General features: G+C 42.8%; 1 protein-coding gene across 1 annotated transcript in view; it reads left to right on the top strand.

Annotated features, from left to right (window-relative positions):
* Window positions 1-3159: 3159 nt before the first annotated feature.
* Window positions 3160-22629, top strand: part of BAALC (brain and acute leukemia, cytoplasmic) — a 42770-nt gene continuing 23300 nt past the window's right edge. The window contains exon 1 of the mRNA XM_009891910.1: window positions 3160-3259. Within this exon, the coding sequence (XP_009890212.1) occupies window positions 3160-3259 (100 nt within the window). The remainder of the gene's footprint in view (window positions 3260-22629) is intronic.

Raw genomic sequence — 22629 nt, 5'->3', positions numbered from 1 at the left:
TTTTTTTTCTAATTTGGTCCCTAGCGGAAAATACCGGTGCTGTGAATCGAAGCAATATAGCGCTTTTGGCTATAGAATCTCTAATCGTGAGCCAGAAGCACTTTTGAGGAATTTGCTGTCTTTGATAAGCCAACATTGAGATCTGTAATTATTAAGAGAGAAGTTTAGCTTTTGAGTGCGAGACTTGCATCTAGCTACTGATAATGAAAAAGGGTTTGAAGTCTTAAAAAAAAAAAAATTACTGTGTAAAATTATATTTGCTTTTCTTACTATTTTTTATAGGTAAAAGGGGAGAGTGAGATCTAGTGTTCAGTTGTGCTCACACTTGCATGTTCTCTCTCACTTTCTTACAGAAGATAACAGCTGCTTGCTGTGTTGACCGGGTTGTTAAAGTGTGTGAGCAGGTGGAAGGGGTTTTCCCCTTTATCACCCAGCTCCACCCCTTCCACTGGCTTTCGTTATTACTACCTACGAAGATAGTCTTGGTTCTGAGCCCATTGTAACCGAGATAAACTACTTGGGGCTAAAGAGGGGGTTTTTTGGTCCACTAAAAGCATTTAATCCTGCTTCCCCGATCACAGAAGGAGTCAGGCTGAACTGTTGTCTCTGTTCTTCATCTTAATTCTCTTTTGATTTTGTTTTCAAAGCCTTTGTACAAACAAGTGCAGTATAAAGGCTTAGGCTTCCAGTAAGTACTGTGCAAACTGCTTTGCTGTGTGCTTTGCCCTGTTCAAGGTGCTAAGTATCTGCTAAATCAGCGCAGGATTCTTCTCGAATGAATGGAAGCAAGAGGCAGCTGGAGAATGGAATGACATGATCCCCCAAGGTGAGGGAAGCAGTCAGAATGCTGAAAGACAGGTTTGCTGCTCAGGGGGATGTGGACATGCTGAAGAAATGATGGGCGCTGCACGAACTTCAGCAAAGAGAATTGCACAGTCCAGCGCTTGGGGAGGAATAACCCTTATGCACCAGTACAGGCTGGGGGCTGACTAGCTGGGAAGCGGCTCTGCAGAAAAGGACCTGGGGCTGCTTGTGGAAAACAAGTTGCACTTGCGGGAAAGGCCAACCGTCTCCTGGGGGGATGTTAGTAAGAGGGTAGCTGTCCTTCACTGCTATTTGGCACTTGTCAGGTCCTGTCTGGGCTCTGTAGTACAAGAAATGGAGCACCACGATGGAGGAAGTCCAGTGGGGGTTACCCAGGCTTGTCAGGAGGCTGGAGCATGTGACACTCTGACATACTAGAATTGTGTCTCTTCATACCTGGGAAGAGACTGAGGGAAAGCAAGAACAGATGTTACTGGTATTCACAACTGCCTGAGCAGAGGATACAGAGAAGATAGAGCCTTCTCGTGTGCCTGAGCACTTCTCAGAGGTACCTGGTAATAAGATGAGAGGCAGAGGATGCGAGTTTAAATATGGTAAATTCTCATTAGAGGCTGTGGTGGGTTGACCTTGGCTGGCTGCCAGATGCCCACCCGGCTGCTCTCTACCCCTGTTCAATGGGATGGGGGAGAACGCAAGGTGAAAAAGGTCATGGGTTGAGATAAGGACAGGGAGATGGCTTACCAATTACTGTCACAGGCAAAACAGACGACTTGGGGAAGATTTAGTTTACTAAAATTAGATTTGGACGGTGAGGAGCAGATAAAAAATAAAATACCTTACCCCCTTCTTTTTTTCTGAGGTTTGACTTCACTCCTTTATTCCCAACCTCCTTCCCCCTGCTCAGTGGCACGGAGGGTTAGGGAATGGGGGGTTATGGTCAGTTCATAACACTTCCTCTCTGCTTCACCCTCCTTCTCACACTTTTCTCCTGCTCCATTGTGGCTCCTTCCACAGACTGCAGTCCTTCAGGATAAACCTAGTCTAGCATGGGTCCTCTATGGGCCACATTTCTTTCAGGGCATGTCAGCCTGGTCTCATTTGGGTCGTCCAGAGGCTACAGTGTGGGTATCTGCTCCGGCGTGGACCTCTCTGTGGGCTGCAGGACAATACCTGCTCCACTGTGGTCCATTCTGTGGGCTGCAGGGAAATACCTGCAGTGCATTTCCTTTCAGCGATGCATCTAGATTGGAGTTATCTGTGCCTGAATAGCCTCTAAATTGCTGTTTGTAAGGAAGGGAAGATTATAGAGTATTGAATGTTAGTGACTGCCATGGAATAGTTGGTGTCTACCATCAGCCTTTCCTAGTGGTAGAGAGAGATGCTTTGGATACAGGGCCTGGAAATTAGTCTGTTAGACTTGATTTATAGGGAAAGGCTAGAACCAAAACCACCTCTTTTTACAGTTTATTATATTTCTATGGTTCTTAAAAGATTTCTGGCAAATGGAACAGGGTTTGAACTGTGTAGAGATGGAAAATTTTCGTTCTGTTTCTGAGAAGCATGCCAGGTGATTAAGATAGAAAGTAATTTGTGGAAGAACTGAAGAATGTAGTCTACTCTGGAATGTGAGGGCTATGGGAACTTTATTTTTATTGTAATAAGTAACAGCAGATGATTTATGTCCTAATAGGAAAAGCAGGCATAACTGGATTGTCACAATTTACATGTCTGTACCCAAAATCTGAGAAGGGGAGACAGCTGCTGCACAGCCGAAGCATCTAAAATAGCAATGTACTAATATTTTAGTAAACTTAACATAGATCTTGAAATGCTGATGGATAGCATTTGAAAACTGACAAATAAAACTTAGTAATGAAATTGTGTGAGAAAGCAATAGCTGCAGTGAGTTCCAGGGTCAGCAGGACTGGGGAGAAGGAGCAGAGAACTGGACAGGAGAAGAGGAAATGTGGTAACTAGGAGCTTGCGGAAGGGGCAGTTAAGGACATGCAGAAAGAGCTAGGAACTCCTGTTAATGAGCAGGAAGGAGTATGGGAGAGCGTTACCACAGCTGGGGACAGTGGGAGAGAATTTCAGTGAACTTCAGGAAAATGAACCACAAACGAACTTGTTGGAAGGAAACAAATATCACTCTATCTTGAAAAAGGACAAGAAGAGGATCAGGGGACTGCTGTCTGCTCAGCCTCACCTTGATCCCCTGGAAGATGATGGAGTAAACAGTATTAAGGAGATGAAGGTGATTAAGGGTAGGCAATGTGGATTTGTGCCTTACCAACCTGATAGCCTTCTACAATGAGATGACTACTAGCTCAGGGGATGAGGAGGGCAGTGGATGTTGTTTATCTTGACTTCAGCGAGGCCCTTGACATGGCCTCCGATAGCATCCTCATTGGCAAACTGATTAAGTACAGACTAGGTAAGTGGACAGTGAGGTGGACTGAAAAAACAGGTGAACTTGATGGGCCCAAAGGCTTATAATCAGTGGCACAAAGTCCTCCCAGAGGCCAGTTACTAGTGGTCTACCCCAGGGGTCGCTACTGGGGCCCATATTGTTTAGCATTTTTATTAATGACCTGGATGATGGGACAGAGTGTATCCCTCACCGTGTTTGCTGATGATACAAAACTAGGAGGAGTGGCTCCTATACCAGATGGCCCCATTCAGGGGCCCCTTGATACACTGGAGAAATGGGCAGACAGGAACCTCATGAAGCTCAACAGAGGGAAACGTGAAGTCCCACACCTGGGGAAGAATAACCCCATGTGACAGTACAGGCTGGTGGCCAACTGGCTGGGAAGCAGTTTCGCAATAAAAGGACCTGGGGCTCCTTTTGGAAGAGAACTTGAGCATGAGGCAGCAATGTGCCCTCGCAGTGGAGAAGGCCAACAGCATGTCCTAGGAAGAGCATTGCTAGCGGGTTGAGGAGGGTGATCGGTCCCCTCAACTCCATACTGATGAGACCACATCACAGAATGACAGTAGTTGAGGTTGGCAGGCACCACTGAAGATCGTCTGGTCCACCCCTGCCCTGCTGAAGCAAGGTCAGCTAGAGCAGATTGCTCAGGATTGTGTCCAGTAAAGTGTTGAAAGATGTCCAAGACTGGAGACTCCACAGCCACTCTGGACAACCTTCTCTGGTGTTCAAACCCCCATGCAGTAAAACTGCTTTCTTATGTTTAGAGACAATACACCATATCTCAGTTTGTGCCCATCAGGCACCACTGAGAAGGGTCGAGCTCCCCCTTCTTTACAGCCTCCCATCGGTTATTCATAAATACCGATAAGATGATCCTGAGACTTCTTATTTTCTTGGCTAGAGGGTGGTGAGTGCTCCTGCAGTATTCAACCATTTGCTTCTGGGGCTGCTTTTGTTTTAAGGAATACAGCTGTTAAACATGGCGATCCACAGTGAACAGCAGAAGATGAGAGATCTTTGGTTTGTTTCTTTTATTTATTTATTTTTTTTAATATGATAGCATTTTGAAACACTCAGCTTTTAAAACTCTGTATTAGTTTAATTTTCATAAATGTACTACTGATTTTGAAAGCTTTCTGGAAAATAAATGCATCTATGTTCTGCTGAACTATTAGATACTGAAAAACTTTGATTGCAGTGACTGATTCCTGAGCAGAAACGTTTAGAAGGTAACATCTTCCCAAATACCTTTGGACGTGAATTTGGGTTTTTTTTTGGCAGAATTCCTACTGCAGAAGGGATGTTTGAATTCTGCTCCATCGCTAATGTCAACAAATGCAGTGTTTGCCTTCCGCCCAACTGGGACTGGATTCTTGGAGTGAAAGACTAACGTTTGCCAGCAGCTTAGTATTTGTCTCCAGACAGACAGTGTATAGTTTATCTTACACTGACTTAAATATCTTTAAGAGCACAATACGTGAGCTGAGTCGTAAGCAAACGGTATCACTCTTCGTTTTGTGGGGATGGGATCCCTGCCTGGGATCTTTTAATGTTGCTTCAGTGTAAACAAATGAACTCTGCCACTTTCTGTACCATGGCATTAACTGCAAAAATCAAAGACAGAGTAAATCATGAATACTTTGTCTTGCAAAGGTCGGGGGTTTGTGTATCACCAAGAAGCTCACGTTTTGTGGGGTTGGAGGAGATACGAGTGTAATGTTTGAATTCCTGCAGCCTCACTGAATTGAATGTGATTTCCCCGAGCTTCGTTTGAGTCCATAAGCAGATTATTGCAATGTTATATTTCCCTGAGACTTTGGGGCTACATCGTGGTGCTGGTGGAACCTGAAAAGCTGTGGCTGTGTGGACACTTTTGGAGGGCTTTGCATTGGACAGAGCCAATGGGAAAACTGCAGGGGAAGTTAAGTGGAGTAAAAGTAGATGCTGGAAAGCCAGCTTTGAATAGACAACTGCACTTTTACATTAAAGAGTTACAAAAAGAAGCGTGAGCCTGCACAATGTCATAGGGCTGTTCGCTATTTATTGGCCTCAGTATCACTCTTCTAAAAAATGTGGTGGTTTTAGCTTTTGCCCTATGTAGGCTGTGCTGGTTTTGACTGGGATAGAGTTAACTATCTTCATAGCAGCTGGTATGGGACTATGTTTTGGATTTGTGCTGAAAACAGTGTAGATAATACAGGGATGTTTTCGTTATCGCTGAGCAGTGCTTGCGCAGTGTCAAGGCTTTTTCTGTTCCTCATACCATCCCACCAGCGTGTAGGCTGGAGGTGCACAAGAAGTTGGGAGCGGACACAGCTGGGACAGCTGACCCCAACTGACCAAAGGGATATCCTATACCATGTGGTGTCGTGCTCGGCATGTAAAGCTGGGGTAAGAAGAAGGAAGGGAGGGGGGACACGTTCGGAGTTACGGTGTTTGTCTCCCCAAATAACCGTTATGCGTGATGGAGCCCTGCTTTTCTGGGGAGGGCTGAACACCTGCCTGCCCATAGGAAGCAGTGAATGAATTCCTTGCTTTGCTTTGCTTGCGTGTGCGGCTTTTGCTTTACCTATTAAACTCTCTTTATCTCAACTCGTGAGTTTTCTCACCTTTACTCTTCCAATTCTCTCCCCCATCCCGACTGGGGGGAGTGAGCAAGCGGCTGCGTGGTGCTTAATTGCCGGCTGGGTTTAAATCATGACAAGTCTCATTAAGAACCTCTCCTGTCTTACAATATGTCTGTGAGTGTGCTATCTAACGAATTGTTTGGATTGTCTTCAGAGAGGAAATCTTTATTTTTCACCTCTAGAGAGCGATCTCGAGCTGCTTTCAAAAAGCTGCCGGGATAAAACTCTCACAAAGCTTTTGCTGAATCATTTGGATTTGAACTAAAGTGTTTGATCTTTTAACGAGTTCATCTCATGGTCTCATAATACCAAGAAAATTTTTAATATTGTCCATAATTATTATGCTTTACTTCTCCATAGTCCCTAGAGATTTGTATGGTGCTGTGCATGTGTTCAACCTCTCACTGAAGAGAAGAGATTGACATGTCCTGATAGTGGAACAGAATTCTGGTGGACTCAGAATTGCTACTTAAAATTGTATATCTCAGGTACATTATGGGATTTCAATATTTTAAAAGTGGATTCTCTGACTACACTGTTTGCTATTTCTGTTGATTTTACCAACTATTAAACAAAGGGATTTGTAGGGATCACTTTTTTTTTCCCATCAAAGCAAAAAGACTTCAACTTTCAGCCTTCTGTACCATCTCCTTTTGCAATGTACAACCCCTGCTTCATACCCACAGCAACACAGGGAAAACACAGAGTGATCCTGCAGCTGAAGGTTGTAAAACATTGTTGCAGGTCTTTTAATATTTTTCTCTTCTTTAAATAGATTTCTGATTATTTTTTTTTTATGTGTGAAAATATTCCTGTAGTTCCTGACCTGTCAAGTTTTCCTTCCACAACAAACTTAGATTTTAAATTAAATATTCAAAATGTAGCATTTTGATAACTTCTAATAGAGCCTGGCAGAGGCTTGCCTTTTCTTCCTAGACCCTTCAGGAGAAATTCACGGTCTCTGGTGACAGAGGCACTGTGGACATCATTACATGGTTACTTTATTCTTTCATATGTCTCTTTTGCCGTTCTCTACCTTGTGTCAGTAGCAGTGTCAGTCCAAGGCAGATCTGCCAACTGGTCCAGCTGAAACCCACCTGTTTTCCCATGTATTGGTTACCTGCTTTGGCTAACAGAAAACAGAAAAACTGTTTTCAACTCAACTTCACCTATAAACACAATGGAGAAAGCGACTGTAAGAACAAATGTCGATCTGGGATACGTGGAACAACCTCTCTTGGTAAGGACCCACTTTCCACACCGGAGCCAAGGGCAATGGCTTGCCCCTGTTTGCTCCCTGCTTGCTGCTTCTGCTCTCTCATATCACCTTGGTTGCATCACTCTGTTGTAGGTCATTGCATGTGCCCTACTGAATCTCTTACTTCTTTGTCCTTCTCCTACTCTGACTTTCCCGTCTTCCCCTTGCTCTCACTCTTTTGCGCTCTTCCACTGCTCCCTTCCTTTTTCCTCTTGGATTTGTAAACTGCCACGCTACCAGAGGCTGCAGTTTTGAATGTTTTCATGTTGCTAAGCGACATTCTTCCTCTCTTCTCAGCAGTTTGGTTTTCTTAGAAGTATTCAGTACCTGCAATCCCTGCTTGGTTGCCCTAAATTCAGATGCATCCTTGTCTTTATCTCCCATAGCTAAACAGCAACCTAACTTGCAAATTCACCCATGCGAAACTTCATAGACATGAGTAAAACTATTTCTTGGAGAATACTGTTTCAGAATTGGTTATATTTCACGATGTACTTGTTGACTGTGTTGTTACAAGAGACTTGAAATGTGCTCTGGACCAGGCACCAGAGCACATGAATTGGGGCCCATCGTGCTGCAGCAGTCATCAATGCTCCGAAGCATCATAAGACAAAGTGTACACTGACCAATTATTTGATCAATATACTCATTATGCTCCATTGATTAAGGGTTTGGAAAAATTAAATTACATATGGATTTTTCAGTTACCAATAGTACAGAAAGTGTTTGAAGAGGCAAGATGAAAAGACAAAGTTTTGAGCAGCTACTGAAGCCAAACCATCCCCAAAATCCCAGTTGCTCCTTGTGAAACTGTGGATCAGAATTACCTATACTGGTGTTTTCACAGCTCAGATCAAGGTTACGGTTCAGCACATAGGTGTCAGAAAAGAATATGAAAACAAGCATCATGAGCTTCGATGAATGCAATAGGAAACACCCAGCAAAGGCGAGGGAAGAGAGGTTCATCACAAAGCAACAGGTCTGTACTGCTGCTGGGGCTGTTGTGGGAGATATGTTAGTACCAATAAGGCACTACAGGCTTTATCAGCCTTTATCATTTATATACTGGGCATTAAGACTGCTTCAAAGGGCTCTGGATGTTTAAAGACATTGTGAGGCCTAAATTTAAATTTACTTTTTCAGACCATCTCACGTAATCTTTGCCTGGAGAGAAATGTCCGTGATGCAGAGCCTCATCCTGTAGGATCTCCTTACTGCCGTTGGCTCTAAACCAACACATATTTTAAGCTTCTTTTTTACCCCTCAGCAGACAATTTCATGTTAAAAATGAATGAATGTTGAACCAGCGGGATGCAGCTACTCTGCCGCCTCTCTTACCTGCGCACAAACTGTGCTGTGTCAGCTACACTGGTGTGAAGTGGTGGGATCTGCCTTGACATGCCATCATAACACTTGCTGAGTTTATTTCCACAGGTGAAAATTATTAGTTCTGACACCATTGCTATACTGGTGTACCATGGCTGTACTAGTATTCGCACCAATGAAACTATGATTTCAGCAGAATATTGTAAGGCTGATCCATGTAGCTGTACTTACAGAGAAACCATAAAAAAAAAAATCAGATTTTAATTACTGGTGGCAACAAATCCTAAATTAATAGTGATGAACAATTTTGTGCTAAATAGTAGATCAGGCACATTTTTAACTGGGGTACATAACTCTGAAGAATATAATTTAACACAATTTTACTTCAGCAGAATGAACTAGAAATAGAAATTTTCTTCCCAAACACCAAAATAGTGTAATATAAATTCTCTTAAACTGTTAGTTCTACAGATGCATAAGTGACCCCCTTGTAGTGACAAACTTTTCATAAGAATTTAGAAAAGTGCTTGTAAGTTCATATCTGTGAGCATCTTTGTTACCAGGTGAAGGTGCTTTTGATCTAATTTTCACTCTGGTCTTGACCTGGACTTTGCAGCTTGTGGAAATGCCACGGCTTAGAACGAGCTGCTTTCCTCAGCCTTGGGAGATAAAGGTCTGATTGACTCTTTGCAAAGCAGATACATCAGCAACACCTTCTCTGAAGATATGAGGTGGTCCAAAGGCAATAGGAATAATGCCTTATTTTTTCAGATCAATGAAAGAAGAATCAAACCTCTCAGAACCATGTCTCTGAGATGACAGCGCTAAAGCCCTCTTAAAGCCCTCTTGAAACCCCTCCACATGCTGCGGCATTTGGTTTAGGTGCTGCGTAGACAGTTACTGCCATTGTGTTCAACAGCATGACTGCTGTAGTAGTCACTTGTAGTACAAAGGACAATTTCAAACCCATTACCCTGAGTGTTTTTCAAGTGGGACCAAACCCTGGGGAAAACTTATAATTAAACTATTTCTGATACAGGAATGTATTATGGTATATCTTGGCATTTCTCCAATAATTAACGTGGTTGGTACTGTAAAGTAGCTGTTTCTAAAAATCTTCTACATTAAGACTGCTTCAAAGGGCTCTGGACGTTTAAAGACATTTTTTCTAATGGAAAAATATATTAATTATTTAGGTAGAGTCTAAATATAACCTTAAATTCTTAAAAAAAACCCTTTAGGTCCGTTAAATACTTTAGTTCACCTTCTGAAAAGGTATTACTTAGGAAAGGAAGAAAAGGATTCTTCTGTGTTTAGCTGAGAAAAGCTGTTGTAATAATGAAAATACTTTTCTTACTTAAATATACAAGCACTTCAAACCTTAGAGCTTCAAAACTGGAAAAGCTAAAATGAATCAGTTAAATACCATTGCCATTTCATTTAATTATGGTCTTGCCACTTGTTTCAGTCAGGCTACGATTACACTTAAAATATTGAATCAAACCTATAATTTTCCTGTTGCTCTGCTTTGCTGGAAGACAATTCAGGTTCCTCATTCAGGCCTTTGTATCACTCATTGGCTCACATGTACCCGACCCCAAGGAATTTAATAATCCAACCTGAAAAATAATACAAAATCCATTTATGTTTAAAATAGCTATGTGGGAATGTTATTGCTCTTGAACTATTTCCTAATGATAAAAAAAATCTCCAAACCGTGGTTTGCTTTTAAAAGAAGATAAATGTGAATTTCGCAACTGTCTTTAAAAGCAGGTCAGCTATTACAGTGCTAATATTCCTTTTTTTCACATGATTAATAACACCTTACCATATCTTGATTTAAAGAAATCTTTGCAAATAATAATATCTCAAATCAATAAATTTTAAGTATCCAAACTTTTTGAATGACACAGCAAAGGAATCTCTATCAGCACGAACGTCTCCTGCGAAAGAATGGAAGGAGCAGAGTCAGCAGACAGAAGGCAGATTAACCAAGCAAGATGAGGTGTGAGATTCAGCTCTTGGCAGCAAAATCACATTGTCTACATGTAAGCTGGGTGTCTAAGCGCTCACTAGAGACAGCCCGAGGTGTAGATTTTGTTACAGGTGTGTAAACAAAGGTGTCCAGTGTCATTGCACACACCATAAGGCAGCTGAGATACCCTGGTAGGACTGGCAGGTAAGACATAGCACCAACGGGAGGTCTATATCCTTCTGGATGCTCTCTGGACCACGCACCACTAGCTGCTTTGCTTATCCACCTGACTTGGAGTCCTTCTGTCCGGGCAGCTGAATTGCTCTCAAGCTATTCCTTAGATCCCCACTGGGGATAATGGGCCACAGACAGAGTTAGATGTCTTCACATACTGAATCCCAAGTGCTTCGTTTCCGTACTATGATGTCTCCGGTCCCCTGTCTCAAGCTGCAGCTCTTACACGGAGCTCTCTGCAAATTACTGCTTTGCAGTGTTCTGCCGGGCTGCTTCAAGATGAACTTTTCTTTTTTTGTTGTTGCTTTTTAACTGTTCTTGAAGCTTTTTAAATTTGGGGGTTTTCTCCCTGTCTTTATGATGAATCACACAGAGCATGAAGCAAAGCTGCTATTGTCCTGCTGTGTGTGAACCCAGCTGGACGTTGAACGTACCACTATTGTCTCAGTGATACAGCTGTGGTCAGCGACAGCGGATTCGGGCTCATGACTTTGTCTCAGCCATGAGGAATGCAAATGATACAACTGATGCTCTCTGAGCTATGGGTCCACCATCCTGTGAGGCCAGCTGACGCAGGCTGCTCTGCTGCCACAGATGTATGCAGTACAATAAACCCACGGCGCACAGTGAGGGCTCCCAGGTGCGGCGTGGAACTGTGAACAAATAATCTGTGTGCCGAAGTGGTGTCGTGGACAGACTTAATGGCCAAGCGAGGCAATGCCCTCCAGCAGCGGTTGGGTCTGTAGCACAGCTCCTTCTGAAAACTGCAGCCGAGTAAGCGCAAAATTCAGGCGATGTCCTGGGTGTGAATGAGCGGACTTTGCCTGTGTTAGGTGGTGTCTGCAGAAGGCTTATTTTTCACTAAAATGACTGTTTAGTCTATGTCTCCTCGCTGTGTTCAGAGTAACTTCATGATAATGGCAGAGATAAGAGGTTTTCTTGGATGATAGCTCTTGTTCTCTGGCCTCTCTTTTTAACCCCAATTTTTCTCTTTCCTCCATGCAGATGAAGAAACTTACTAGTTTTATCTGAAATTAGGCTTCTCCCAGTCTCCGATGTGCAATAACAGGGTTGTAGCCAGGCTGCATTTACAGGAAGCCACATGGCTGACTGACATGAAGTGCTCATACCATCATGGATAAAAATAGGCCTCAAAGCCTTTACAATTGTGACTAACACCGTGGTCACTCGTGAATTCCTCCTCCCTTGCCTGGATCATTCCTCACAGGCAAACGCTATTTGTGCATAGTGATATTGACGTAGGGCATCCCAACCTAAGAAGTTAGCTTACGTTAGTATTATTAACATTAGCCTTAGTTAACTAATAATGAACAGAACACTGTGTTGTTTGAAGTGCCTCTAACCTTAATTAACTAGTAATGAACAGGACGCTGTGTTTCAAGTCCCTATTCTTTGGACCTTAACATCAAGGATTGATCGTGTGTAGGATGAGTTATTTCACAACCTGGCAAGATAATATCCAGCTGGCCAACTTGGCAGCAAAACTTACTTTTAAGGTATCCTGAAGTGAACAGCCTTCATTATAATATTAAAAAACACACCCACAGGTCAAGAAGATGCTTGCCCAGGTGAAGACCCTTCCCCCACACAGGCGCAGTGATTGAAGAGAATGACACAGCAGATATTATAACTATATGTAAATTACTAACCAATCATTGTGACTGGAAGTGGAATACCTTGTAATTTTTGTGTGTAAATATGACAGGGAAACTGGCTTAAGGTGTGCCTGATTTGTTGAAAATCCACCTAGCACCCAGGCCTGAGTAAATACAATATCTCTCCTGAGTGTGTGAGATTGGTTAATTGCACACCAGGCACGAGTCCGCTTTTTGGACAACAATATCAGCATACAATCTTGCACAAGCCTCTGACTCTTCTCTTCCTGAAAGACGGGAAAAGAAAAATGTTCCTTTAGCAGGGCCAGAATTGACTTCCCTGACCTCCCCTCACAGCAGTATTGATTGTTTTTTGAGGAGGACTCCTCATGTTTTTGCACGAGGATCTTCAATGCCAGAAATCACCAGAGCTTCATTTCCCCTCTCCCTCGCCTTGAGGTCTGGGACTGATCACACTGTACAAATCTGTTATGTTTCTCCTCACGCACTAGGCCAACATCAAAGGAGATCAGGAAGAAGATCATAATTATTTTATTGTAATCTACAGTCCTTGATGCCCTCTTGAGGAAAGTGCTCTAGTGCGGTGAGTTCATCTCATAACCCAAGAGAGAAGAGTAGCAGGATACCCAAAGTGGAAGACAGCTAATGAAAAGCTCGTGTCATTGTGGGACAATTTCTTCCCAGGCAGCTCTGTGATGGTTTTGTACATAGATAATACAAACTGCTTCCCTTTTAAAACCAAGTAGCAACAGACGATAAGGGATAATTCTTAGAAGGTGATTTGCAAAGCTGTCAAGCTGTTATGTAACATTTATTTTCTATTCAGTCATGACTATAAATTTCTTTTGATGAAGACCAGAGAGTGAATGTGTTTAAGCCCAACAGCACAGTAATGTGTAACAAAACTCAGAATTTCAGCAAGTAACTTCTGCAGCTGGCTCGAAATGGCTCGCTGAGCTATTACTAATTTGCTAGTAAAACACATAATCTTAAACAGCTAAACAGATTAACCCTTCCGTAAGCCATAGTTCTACTTAAGTTATTGTAGTGCAATCCTCTCCATTACAAAAATGAAAATAAAAGTTTGCCTCATTTTTGGCTCTTCTGTGTTGGTGTGAGTTTTCAGCCATTTGCGATCAGCTGTATCCGAGTGAACTGACTTCTTCCCATGTTGATATCAGATGGGATTTGCCAGGTTAAAATGCCAAAAAGCAGATAGAAAGAAAACCTAAACGGAAAAACATAGTGTTTAAAAATAACAGATTTTAATTCAGCGTATAGCTCCTCTGCTTTGTACTTTCGAAGGAGGACAGCAGTATCACAGTACTTCAAGCAGCGCTTATTAAAAATGTCATACAGTGAAATCTGGTAACAGTTTAAGTTGAAATTTTGGTGCCGTGTGTGAAAAAGCAGAAACTTCAGCTCATCATTCGGCCACAGCACAGCAAGAAACTTGTACATCACCATTTTCAAGCTCAGGACAATTATCACTCTAATAAATAAAGTTAGTTATATTGAAATGGGTTGTCAAAACCTAACCAATACCTAACGATGAAGCTCTTCAAGTAAGGACAATAAAACTGAATTATTATTTGCAACAAGGTCTTTGTTCAAAATGTCTGTGATGACTAGCCAAGGAGAAAATGGTCTGTTGAAAGGACTTCAGCTGGGACTTGGATGCAACTTTCCAGCAGGTGGGAGCTCCTGCACAGTCCTATTTTTTGGTTAGTTGTAATTGCAAACAGATGTTTAAAGAGGAAATAAAGTAAGGCGTGAAGTCAGAGTAGGAACACCTATCTTTCACCTGCGAAAAATTCCTAGGGAAGGGTAAATACTCAAGATTTTTTTAAAAGTTGTATTGTTTTATGGGGAACTGAAGGCCTGAAAAGTTATTGAAGAAAATAAAAAAAAAACTTTCTGACAATTAAAAACTGGCATGAACTTAGGTATGTGCCAGGGAAAGTGACACATGGAGATTATCTAATAAAGAATTATGGAAAATGTGGGAAGAGCCAGATATTTATCAGCTATCACATTTCAGTAGGCATGGCCTGGATTACACTCAGGTGAGCGAAGCTTCTTCTGGAGGGTTTTTCTTTAAGTTTGGGCCTTCAGACAGAGCCAGACCTGAGAGCTCCATCAGTGATGGGGAAAACCGATGAAGGCAAATTTAAACACAGCCAGGGAGCCCTGGGGTCGCCGGAGCGCGACAGACAGCTCCGGCTCAGCAGCCGCTGAGGAGGGCAATGCTCCCCTGGCTCTGTGTGCCCGTGCCTCCTCGAGGGCAGCCAGCGTCCTCCACAGGACAGATCTTCATCTTAATAGACATTTTTGCTTTTATACACTATGTCCTAGTCTGCGCACCAGCTCAGCATCCCATGCAATGTGTGTGTATATACTTTGGCAGCAAACCAAAGGCTGAAATATTGCTGTTCTGCAGGTTTGAGAAAAGAGGTACAGAGCTAAACCTCCAAATTTCCAGAGATGCTCAGATTTGTAAATCCATCTGATTTCAATTTAATTTAAGCCCAAATATTCAAATGTACTTAAATGTCATCTACTTGCATTCAGACACAAAGTCTGGCAGAGCAGAGAACCACAAAATGCATAATTGAGTAGAATTCCTCAAATAAATAAGAATGCAATTAATTATTTAATATCATTAACTGACCAAAATCAGTTATAGAGCCTCCACAATACTGAGATAGCGTGTTAGAGAATAACAAGCTATTCTAAACCAGATTTTAGCTCTTCATTTTCCTTTCCCGAATCGACAGACTTCCCGCTGCAGTTTGCTTGACTGAGGTGTTAAAAGCAGTAGCAAATTTAAACTGAGGCAAATGAGTCTGTCTTAAGGTAACCAGCCCTTGAGTCGTCATCGTTGCCAGACTGGCACATCACAGCAAGCACAGATCAGCGCTACCTTACGTTAATTCACAGATGAGTCAACGCTTGGTGGTGCAAACAAATGGACCTGCTCTTAATAGAGGCAAAAAAAAAAATCTTAGCTGAGGAAGAAGAAAACCTCCTTCGTAGGAAAAGGACTCGGTCAGTCAATGGAGAGGGAAGATGCAGTCCTTGCAACGTGGCATTTCTGCTCTCTCCATAAGCAAGAGACTATTGCTTCTGGCAAACTCAGCTGAACCAGCCAGCCGCAGCCACCAGCCCTGCTCCGCTTCCGAGAGGAAAACGCGCAGCCCCGTTGTCGTCATTCAGAGAAGGAGTGGAAGGAAGAAATAAATAATCTGCTGAGACGGGAATGGATAACGGACGGAGATATATTTTGAAACTGATGTAAATCCTGTTGGGTGACGTGCTGGTGAGTCACGAGGGTGGGTGGAAGTGATTTTGCATAATAGCGGTATCATCTGCTTTCTCCTCTTGCACTGACACACAACAGCAAACACAGGCACTGTGCAGCAGCTGGTGAGTCAGATGCTGTGTACCAACCTAAAAGGGCTGAAACCTCAAAATATTTACAGTTGCATTTCACATCTCAGTGTAAAAAGGCATTGGCGGTGGGCACTGGTGTTGTACCGCCCTTTCGGTTTCCCCTGGGACTGACCACATCACACCGAGGAGTCAAAACTTTGGAGGAGTCTTAGGAAGAAGCTGCTCTAGACTCCACAGTGTTTAGACAGAATAAAAGAGGACATGAACAGGAGGTCAGGCTCTTCCAGAATTAAAATTTGTAAAGAATGAGGTTGAATTCAGAATAATTGTACCGAGGTAAGTTTTCAATTTCATTTTTAAAAAAACTCAGCAGAAGTGCTGGAGCTCAAAGGAAGAGTCATACATCAGGAAAAGGTTGTGCTGAAGCTTAGACATATTCAAAAGCACTTACTGAGTGGAGATGATCTTTATTTCTCATTTTAAAACATTTTAATTATCAAATGACAAAACACAATTTAAAAGTTCAGCATGATTGCCTCTAATTGAACTCTTACCTAACACAAATGTAATCAAACCCTGCCAGTCTCCCTCTCCTTATTTGCCATCCTCTTGGTGCTGTAGGGAATGGAAACAAAGCCTAAAAAGGGAAGAGAGCAAAATATTGTATTTTGTCAGGTTTATAGTTGACTGAATGGATCCTGTATGTATAGAATTAGCAATTCCTCAACTTACAGAGCTTTCCTAATGCAGTACACAACTAATGGAGTGTCTGCCTACTTCTTTTTTAATTGCATTTAGATTTCTCTGCACTGTTGCTTTAGGCTGTTGGAGCATCTAGTCTATAACAAAACAAATGAATTACCTATAAACAATTAAAACATAGCAGTACCTGCTTAATCTTGTGATACCCAGAGAGAAAAGAATGCATCTGAAGGAAAAAGTCAAAGCTATTTTAATTAATATTTAGGTATTAGGGCCATAAAATTTCAGACTCACTCTGCCAGGAACATCTGAAGTGATAAATGTTTACCCAGTATGATACTTAGTTACATGAAATACTGATTTCATAACTAGGTTTTATGATTTACCTTCTTAATTAGGGACAAAGTGTAGTCTTGGAACAGAGAACAAGGTAAACAGATTTTATGTGGAGAAGCTCTGCAGAGACCCCGGTAAATGAGAGTAAATCCATCACCACACAGTGCTACCACTCAGTTTGCAGTCTGAGGTTTCCAGCGAGGTTATGGTTGGTGCCAACGGCAGCTTCTGCAAGGCGGCAGCGGTGGATTTGTACCCTTTTAGTGATAAACTCAATAGCTCTTTCCTCTGGGGAGTGCCACCCACAAATTCCCTGTGAGGGAACAATTTAGAGCCTCTCTCTGTATTATCCTTGCTGCACTTACACTTAATATCCTTGCTGGATATTACACTAGATCAGCTCTACTCAGGCTCCTCAGCCAATAGGTATTTAAACACTCTCTAATACAGCCTGGTGCACAGCTGACAATATTTTTTTCCCCAGAAAACAATTTTATTTCCAGATGCCAGTTTATTTGGACAGGTCTGGACACCCAAAGGGACTGGAGGAAGACCTTCTGCCTTCTTTAAGAAGGAGGAGCTCTCACCTTGGCTGTCACAGCCTGGTAATACTTTGTAGGATGAGTTTCCACAGGTGGCTACTGCGCCTTCAAACAATCCTGTGAAGGGAATGGCTATTCAGAACAACATGCTATTTAGAACCATGTTACAAAGTAATATGGCTGAACCTTCTTGATTGTGCCTGTTTTCATACCTCCTCCTCTCTCGATCCCTTCAAACTATTTGAATTCACAGGAAAGTATTAGAGAAGACATTTTTCCCAAGGGCAAATACGCCCAGCCATTAGCAAGCATGCTATATCCCTGTAGCATCCCACTTTCCTGAAAACCCAGTATCCACCATCACCCAACGCCACTCCTCTGCCTCTGTTGAGTGGTTGCAATCCACTTTCCATCCTTGACTGCAAACGGGGCAACACTGTATTCTGAGTGCTGCAAAAGGTACTGACTTTCACTTTGCAAATGAAGCAAACGTTCTGGTGTAACTTTAAAATGTTTGAACTCCCAATGTTTTAGAAGTTAGACGGAAGCAAACCTAGGATTTTGTCTTTCCACCTACCAATACTGAAGATTTCTTTGCACACAGCAGACTGGAAAAGCATGACGGACACTGCACAAACATGCGCATCTGCCCCAGTTTTCAATCACAAAGTATCAGTAAGATGCCAGGCAGCGAGGACACTTGGACGCCTGCTACATAAGAGCTTTCCACTACTTGCTGGGAAAGCAGATAACGCTTGTTCTCATCCTAAACCTCCTGTTTATGCGGGTGGGTTCACTAGGAAACATTTGCTTGAGCTGCAGGGCAGGAGACCGGACCGCCGAGAAGGACAGGTCAGCGTTAAAGGCAGCTGTGGTCCAAAGGCCGTGCTGAGAAATCCGGGAAGCTTAAATGCCCATGAAGTTTTCGTGATAGTACATCATCACAGTAAACTTTTGTGCTGACAGGGCACAATTATTCACAATTAGGAATCTGGGAAATTATTCTTTTGAGGGGGTTAATCCAATTTAAAACTAAATTGGCAGGCTTGCATGAGGGAATTCAAAGTCTTGCTCTCTATGTGGATGTTGGGATTTGAGATTCTGTTTCAGAGTCATCTTCAAACATGAGAAAGATGCCGTGGAAGAGTGAGTTATTAACTTCTTCCTATTTATGAGCTGTTTGGAGACACTTTACCAAACCTTCAGCTGTAGCTAATATTGAGTATCACCTGTACATTTTCAGGAAACTGTTAATACTAAATTGAAAACTTCCTTGGTTTGAATGGCCATATGAGATAATGAATGCTACCATTTCCTTGTTGAAAGAAATGCACAATTAATGCAGAGCAATGTGAAAATTGTATGGTATACGTTTGAAAATTGAGAGAAATATTTAAGCAATCAAGCCAAGAAAATTACGTTTTCCAAGTACTCACAACAGTAAAGATGAATGCTTTATCATTTACTTGAAGTAAATATGTGCTGTCAGGAGGAAAGCTGACTCAAATATACAGTGTGAAAGCTTCGGAGGCAATCTTGCTTCCAGGCATATTGCAGGTTTGGAGTGATGATGTCAAATGGACGTAACACAGCTAATTAATTTTATTTCTCCTCAGATACACAAACTACCTGACCTGAAAGAACAAGTTTTAAATACAAACTCCTCTCTCTCCCCTAACGATGTCCTTGGACCAGAGGGGTCCCTCAATAAGTGAGTTAACTGACCTCCTGTCTGCCTTCCGGCATGAAGCAAACAGGTTTATGAGACAAGCTGGGGCCTAAACCCGCCATTTAAGCGGTGTACTCGCTCAACACCATCTAACAGAACAAGCGAAGATACCACCCAAAAAGCTGAAGACAGGCGGGACATCTTTTGCCTAAACCTCCTCTTGCTTCTTCTGCACTTAACACTGGAAGTGAGTGTACAAGCTAACGTACAGCTGGTTGGGGTCACTGGGGTACAAAAGAATTAATTTGACCCAGTAATTTTGAAGGAAAAATTAATAATGAGTCCTACCACAATTCCATACGGATGTTATGAGGAAGAGTGTATTTTAATTATTTTAAACCTATTTCAGAAAAAATATAAATGTAAAATGCCCGAGAGTCCCTTCCCTTGCTCACTCCCTGCCCATCCTCTCCCTTGACTTCCAACTCCCATTTTTGAAGTAGCGTATTTTGAAAGCGGTGTGTACAGAGCAGCTGTTACTGATCGCATCAGGAGGAAAACCATCACCGCACAGTGTGCATCAGGCAGCACAAAACCAGAACAGCTAAAATACAGTTCGAGCTCCACTAATAGGATCTCTGGGAGACCATCCTTTTGCTAACGATTAATGGAGAGAGGTCACATTTTACTGCCTTAATCATCTCCCCGCATGAGGGTAACAGCATGACAAATTAAACGAGGCCCAAAACCCTTGTATTCTTAATCTCACTCCTGCTAGGCTACACCACCTCGGGTGCTGAAGCAAAGGAAGAAAAAGAAGTTGGAAAGTTTCTCCCCCAAGATTTCCACAGATTTCAGGTCTTCACTCTCCCTTTGCTATCAGCCCCTTCCTGCTCTCCGATTGCTCTCCACCCGCCTTCGCCGGCCGGTTAGTTCCCATCCGGTTATACCACCAAAGGAGTTGGACTCAGGCCAAGCGTTCATCTGATTCTGGGTATTTTCTGCGTTTCTGAAGGCAGATTTCCTTTTCTGCCCACTTTCTTCCCTGATACGTTTCCCAGTGCAAAATTAATATTATTGAATTACCGTTCTCAAATTGTTACCTTGCTGCGTTAAAGCTGCCACCATGGGTTTCGGGGCAGCCAACACGCGTTTCACTGCCACGGGTTGTGGTACTTTCTAGCTACAGCACAGGCGTAGCTGAGGTGTACCTCGGGGTTTGCTCTTTCACTCGGGACTGAATCAGACACATGAACATTGTGCCCCGCACACTTGCCAGTGAGAAGCAATTTTCTTAATTAATCAGAACGTATTTTGATACAAAGGTACCTGCAATTGACTGCATTCGATTCTTTTAACAAAATGACTCAAAACTCCGTTTATCTCCTAGTCTCTTAAATTTATTTAAAACACACCAAAGAATAAAAGTTCTTTTAGCTGTGGAAAAAAAATCCAATTTCAAAAAGCAGTTCTCAGTTCCACTAGGAACTGATGAAAATCACATTAAGCCATTTACTTACTAGAGCTAACAAATGTATTTTGTTTGTATTAGTCATGCAAATGTTTTTATTTTGAAGGATTTTAAAAATTCATTTGAATCTTGTCAAATCTTAATAGTTGAGAGTGAAAATTATCAGGTCTTACTGTTGTCCAGCTGATTTAATAAGCGGATCAAAAATGACACCAGCTGCTTCAATATGAAAGCAGCAATAGTTGCATTATTACTTTTCTGCAGTAGTTTGTTGCATGTGCCACCAAAAGTGGAAATCTGAAAGTCAATGCGAAGTACAACTGCAAAGCAGGCACCTCCGTGGGGCTCAAGGAAAATGAACGTGGTTTGATACAATGCTTTAAGACACCACTTTACATTTAAGGTCTAATTCCTCTCTAGTGATGGTAATACTAACAGAAAAGAAAGAGTAGCCTTTTGTTGTTCTCTTGCCAGTGGATTTTCAAGGGTTTGGAAACTGTGCTAGGAAAAAAATATACTGGAAGATGAAGCACAGCTAGAACTGATACTTAAGGGATGTGAAAGTACACGTGTAAGGAGACGGTATCCCATAAGAGCGCTTCCAACTTCTAAGTTAAAATGAAACAAAATAAAAAGACTCTTCTGAGGTTCTGTTCCAGCGTGTATGTTGTTTACTGGTCTCGGTCTTGAAAGTTGCTTCACATGATTACAGTGTGAGACATGGACTGTGTCGCTCAGGTTTTCATTTTGAGACTCGGGTATGTCTGGCAGTTTTCCCGGGCCGTGCCCTGTGCCCACCCAAGGTACACACAATTTGTGGGAGGTGGGGTGTGTGTTAGACCTCTTTGTTGGCTTCAGACGCCACTTATATTCCATCGCCCTGGGGACTATCCGCTGGTAGGGCAGTCTGATTGAAATAAAATCTCCGTTGGAACCCTCTTTTATAAAAAAAAAAAAAAGTCTTATTAATCCACAAAAACATTATCACAGGGATGAAAAAGTGGCTGATTCCCCTCAGATCGCTGCCCCACTGAGCCCGGGACCTCGGTAGCACAAGTATGTGGGCAATGAATGTCAGCAGCACTCCCATGCTGTAAGGGATCTCAGCAGATCTCAGTAGGAAAGTGAGATCGTTGTGAGTCAGTATTTGGTTGAGAAGCTGCTTAGAAACATCTCAGCAGTCATCTGCTTCGGGAAGCGTAATGGGTGATTCAGCAACTCTCCGACCTGAATCACTTCGGAACCAGAACGTGGGACCTACTGGCTGGGGTGCAAACCTAAGGCCTGCTGGATCCTCTTAAAGATCTTCTACCAGCCTTTAGGAGCAAGAGCATTTAGCTCCAGAGTTTGTGCTTCTACTTGTTGGGAAACGGCATGAACCGCAGTGCACAGGACCCCTCTATCACTCTGAAAGTTCTCTTAGGGGACTGTCATACCTGCTACTCTACTACAAAATGATTACAGGAGCGAAACATTTGTTTGGGAGGAAGTCTCCCTCTTGTGATACGATCCCACAGTGCCTGATGTTCACGGGGCTTGCTCTGTCCCTGAGGGGGGCCTTGAGAAGCAGCTGTTGTGACACAAACTACAATCACCCATCAATTTGATTCAAAACACTGTCAAATCTCTCTCTGTGCCAGTTGTTTAGATTAAATGCAATAGAATAAATTATAGGTTGTTTTGCAGGAATCTGATGTTCTCAGTTGCGTCCCAAAGTGTGTATCCAAGAGGAAAGAGCAGAAGTTTCTTTGGAGTTAAGTACTCAGTATTATATTTTCAGTTCCCAATTATACAGCAGCAAATGGGCTAACACCGAGGTGGAAGCAGCTAAATCAAGGAAGGGACAGCTGGATTTATGAAATGGGGTGCAAGACCTAATCAGGGTGCCTAAACGGGGTGCAAACCCAGGCCGGGAGGACTGCTTCGCTATGTTAGTTATGGCCGGCTGGCAGGTATTGCCAGCCGAGATGTATAAATCCTATCGGCATAAATCCCTAACCCAAGGAAGAGGGAAAGCCTGCTCCCGCCCTCCCACCCGGGGAGCCGGGATGGGGGGAGAGAGAGGGGCCGGGCTGGGAGGCGGTGGGGTGGGAGAGAGGAGAACAGCGGGAGGGGAGGGAAGGGGGTAAAACAGGAGGAGAAGGGGAGGGGACAGCCGGAGGCGGAGGGGCTGGGGGAGATAATAAAGCCGAGGAGGAGG

Source organism: Charadrius vociferus, unplaced genomic scaffold (assembly GCF_000708025.1).
Source record: "Charadrius vociferus isolate BGI_N301 unplaced genomic scaffold, ASM70802v2 scaffold15, whole genome shotgun sequence".
Taxonomy (NCBI): Eukaryota; Metazoa; Chordata; class Aves; order Charadriiformes; family Charadriidae; genus Charadrius; species Charadrius vociferus.
Note: the sequence above shows the minus strand (reverse complement) of the source record. Positions and strands in the feature narration are given on the sequence as shown.